The 4,138-nt window shown below is 43.5% G+C and overlaps 1 protein-coding gene across 1 annotated transcript in view; it reads left to right on the top strand.

Annotated features, from left to right (window-relative positions):
* Positions 1–3,731: 3,731 nt before the first annotated feature.
* The window catches only part of LOC102202633 (anosmin-1-like), a 23,813-nt gene continuing 23,406 nt past the window's right edge, over positions 3,732–4,138 (top strand). Inside the window, exon 1 of the mRNA XM_005748077.1 lies at positions 3,732–3,774. Coding sequence (XP_005748134.1) covers positions 3,732–3,774 — 43 coding nt within the window. The remainder of the gene's footprint in view (positions 3,775–4,138) is intronic.

Below are 4,138 nucleotides of genomic sequence, written 5' to 3'. Positions count from 1 at the left end.
AAAATTGAATTGAACTGAACCATTTCTGCTCTAATATCAACAGAAGGAGGCTACTATTAGTGCTGGAGATCAGAGGCTGCAATCAAACTCCAAAAATGCGTAGCTGTGCCTGTCAGAAGATACATTCACTGAGCAGAAGATGGGGATTGGGACTAATGGGACCAACATTAACACAGCTCCACTTACTATTCCCACTTGGTTATAGATTAAGAATCAGGGACCTCCATAGAAAAGATAGTTGGATGCAAGATCAAGAACCATCAAGGGATGTTAGTTGTGTTTAATGAGAGGCAGGATGCAAGAGATTTACTGCAATTTGTCCAGAGGTGAGCTGAAGTGAAAACTCGCTCAACATCACAAAAGTGGACATCCAGTGAGTTATGACATGTTTGAGTCCTACTAGCAACACATATGCACGTATGCTTATATTTAGTTGTTACTGTTATGTAGTAATACAGCCAGGGATCCAACAGGTAAGTGTTGTAGTGGTGAGTTGTGTAAGTGTCTGACTCTGTCTTACTTGTTATGGTGGGCGAGGAGAGCAAGGAGGAGGAACTGAGTAGGCAGGAGAGTTGCAGACCATCAGCAGGTGGAGAGCAGGCAGACACGTTGTGAATAGGCAGGTGGGAGCTGTTGCTGTTATTCTAGCAGGTGGAAAGCATCAATCATAGCATGACAGCTCATGTAGCATTTGCTGGTATACTGTAGAATGCAGTTTGTTATATTCCCAAAGAAGGAGTCGCGGAGCAGCAGCAGCAGCACAGATTGTTCACAAAGAAACAAACAGAAACAAATCAATTTGGAAGTTATTTAAAGACAAACCTCCTCGTTCACCCACCGGCCCAATTCAACATTAACCTCTGATTGGAATCCCCAGTTTCACGGTGCTTCGAATGATCGCAGGTAAGGACGTGCTAAAACGCATCAAAAACCTCTCGTTATTGTCTGGGAATGTTTGCAATGTTTCACAATGAAATTGTAATAATTTGATGAAGACTCAGTATTGCATTACTTCTAAATCTCCCATGAATGATGAACTTTGTGAGTAAAGGTCAAAGCACGTAGTTCTTTTTGTTCTCCAAGACTCCACCAGCATTAAGGCCAAAATAATGGCTTTTGTGTGGGGAAATAGAACTGATAAGGCTCTGTCGATATGCACTGGATCACAGGCTCTATCAAAAGTCTGCTTTCATGCTGTTGTTCTTCCCAGTCGAAGTGTAGAGGACATTTTGGGAAAAGAGGGAAAAAAGCCCCAGAACACTGGCAGACACAACACACACATAGTGAGTCTATTACGCTGTCATAGTATGTTGTTTTTATTTGTGAGTAAGCCAAACCCCTCACCGGGGGGCTCAGAGGGATTTTCTCCATCCTGTAGTGGGTGGGTGGGCCACCACAGCAGCAGCAGCTCACCACTTCTTTGGAGACACTCACTTCATTAACAGCCTATTTTAGGACTATCCCTGGCAGATGCAAAACAAATCGGAAAACAATTCAGAGGATTGCTTGTAGGCTTCATGTCATTTTCTCCAGTGAGTACACTGAGGAGCCACTGTTAGTTAAAACACTCGGAGCATTTCATCGCCTTGTGTTTGAATGTATATGTAGAGGCGTAATGAACCTGCTCTGCCTCTCGTTTTGAACCTCTGAGAGGTAAAAAATCTCAGCTGTAAAGGCTCATTAGGTCAAAGACAGTACTATAAAACCTGAGAGGGAGCGGGGAGGCATGAGTGACTGTTTGGAAATCTAGTGCAGCGGAGAAAAAAGCGCCTATTAACACTGCAGGATGCTCTAGCAGTGCAAGGGGGGCCCTTACGCCAGGCATGAGGGAACTGACAATCCAAGGAGGATCTCTTCAGAATTTCCAAAACGTCATTTTTCTCCTTTCCTTGGGCAAGGAAACCAGCAGTGAACCGCTTACTTATGAGAGATATGCTTGTGGTTACTTTAATAGAGGAGTCTATAAAAATGGTGTTTGCAGCTACCACTAAACATACCAGCTAGAATTCCCTGACAAGTACATTCCCTGCTATGCCCTGGTCATGTTGAGGAAAAAGCTCTCATCCTCGGAAAAAATGTCTCCAGTGTAAAATCACAGATTCAGGAACATAAATGTCTCCTTTCTATTAATGGAGTAGCAACCTGTGCTGGCATCAGGCAGCACATACAAGCACAGAGTAGGTAGACTCCTTTTTCATTCACTCAGAAAACACACCAAGGAAACACAAGCTAGAGTAACAGTAAAATATTCCATTGACTAAAATTCTGTGAAATAAAGGCCCAATTTACATGAAAAAAATTCAAAATAGGATGGTGTGATGGTCAGCAAAGCAAGAGGGCCCTGAGTTCAAATCCAGCCTGGGCCGTTTCTGCGTGGGGTTTTCCCCGAGTACCCTGCTTCCTCCCACAGACGTTAATGGGGTTAGGTTAGCTGGTCATTGTTTATATATAGACAGAAATTTGCCTCAAAAAAGGTCACAATTGCTTATGATATGATCCACGAGCATAAAGTAAGATCTACAATCGTGTACTTGTGCGTAACTTTAAAGGGCTCACAAATGCATACTCCAGTCCACACAAAAATACAAAGCAATCTGACTGCATGTAAAACTATTTTACAAATGTGCACATCCAAACCTGAATTAACAGCGCCACACATGCAAAACCTTTTAAGTTCAGCTCCACGAAAGTCTGAAAATAGACGTAAAATCCCCCTGGCTCATAAAACAGGAAGTCTTCACAGGAGTGCAGCCCGTGATTCAGAAGCAGATCAATAAAATACAGAAACAACGAACATCAATGAAGCTGGTATCAGACACACAAACCACGATGGTGTAATTAGATGTTCGAGCTTGACATTTATCACGACCAGTGCTCATGAAAGCAAATTTAAGTTTGTATTTCGGTTCTGTGGCAGGGGGTGGGTCGGTGCCGCGGCTGCGGGAGCGCGGGGGCGGACGCACCGGAGCTGCATCGGCTCAACAAGCCTCTTTAAAGGACTGAAGTGGGCCGTGACTGTTGTTGGTGGTGTGTGTTCGGCTGGGAGCTGGAAGGCTGCAGCCGTGAGAGGGTAAAATAGGAACCGGTAATAAAGAGTGTGAAGAATGTGGTCATTCATTAATACATTCATAGCTAGCCTTCAATTTGCCTGACTACTGTACCTTACTGCAAATCAGCCATTGAACTAGTCATGATCAATTATGACGCCACTGCTCATTTATTCGTCATTGTTCGTCTCCGTGCGTTTTTGTGAGCGTCATATTATTCTGGCTACATCTAATGACAAGTAAATAACTGTCTTGTGGCTTTTTATCATTGTTTTGTTTGTTCTTAATGTTGCCCTTGCTGCTAAACTAATCCCCCCTTGTGGGACAATAAAGTATTGAATTGTTGAGCCAATACTCCTGGCTGTGCGCACATTGACCGACTGGAATGAAAGCACCGGCTCATGAGCATCCCTCAGCCTCATGACCCGAGCTGTGTACGCCTAGATCTCATAGCTCCACCCTTGGCTATATAATAGCTAGTAAAGCTGGGCTTCCATCACATTACTCCGCATCTTTTGTTTCAGCATCCCACCTCGGAACGGAGATGCTGACCACAAACAGCGCTGTCAGGACCAGCCTGTGGATTATTTTCCTCTGCAGCTCAGGTGTCTGTGCCAGGAGGCAGCGCGCCGATGCTGATGAGTCCTGGTCGGAGAGCGTTTCCAGGGCCAGGTGTGCGTCGCGATGCCTCAGCTTGCACAGTGTAGCGGCGCTCTCGATTCTGCAGGTCAGGACACCTTTGACAACGGCTGTTTATACATAACCAGTCCTTAAATTTCACTTATTTAACTTTTTTAATCAGCAAATGCTTTTTTTATTGGTTTGAAAGAAAATTTCCATGACCCTTACATGAGTTCTGAAAAAGAGTTTCAAACAATAGATCTGTGCAATAATGTTTATGTAAAGTTACATTACGTTAATAAAATAACTTTTAATATAAGTAAATATATTTCTTATTATATATACTGCTATAAAATGAAACATATGCATTCAGATATGGGCACTTTAGGGAAAGCTGAGGGAAACCAGTGCACAAGGTAATGGAAAGTCACGTTTACACTACAAAACAAGGTCCCAGGATGATGGTGAGT

Source organism: Pundamilia nyererei, unplaced genomic scaffold, assembly GCF_000239375.1.
Source record: "Pundamilia nyererei isolate P.nyererei 1_Seehausen unplaced genomic scaffold, PunNye1.0 scaffold00212, whole genome shotgun sequence".
Classification (NCBI taxonomy): Eukaryota; Metazoa; Chordata; class Actinopteri; order Cichliformes; family Cichlidae; genus Pundamilia; species Pundamilia nyererei.
This window is presented reverse-complemented; position numbering and strand designations above follow the sequence as displayed.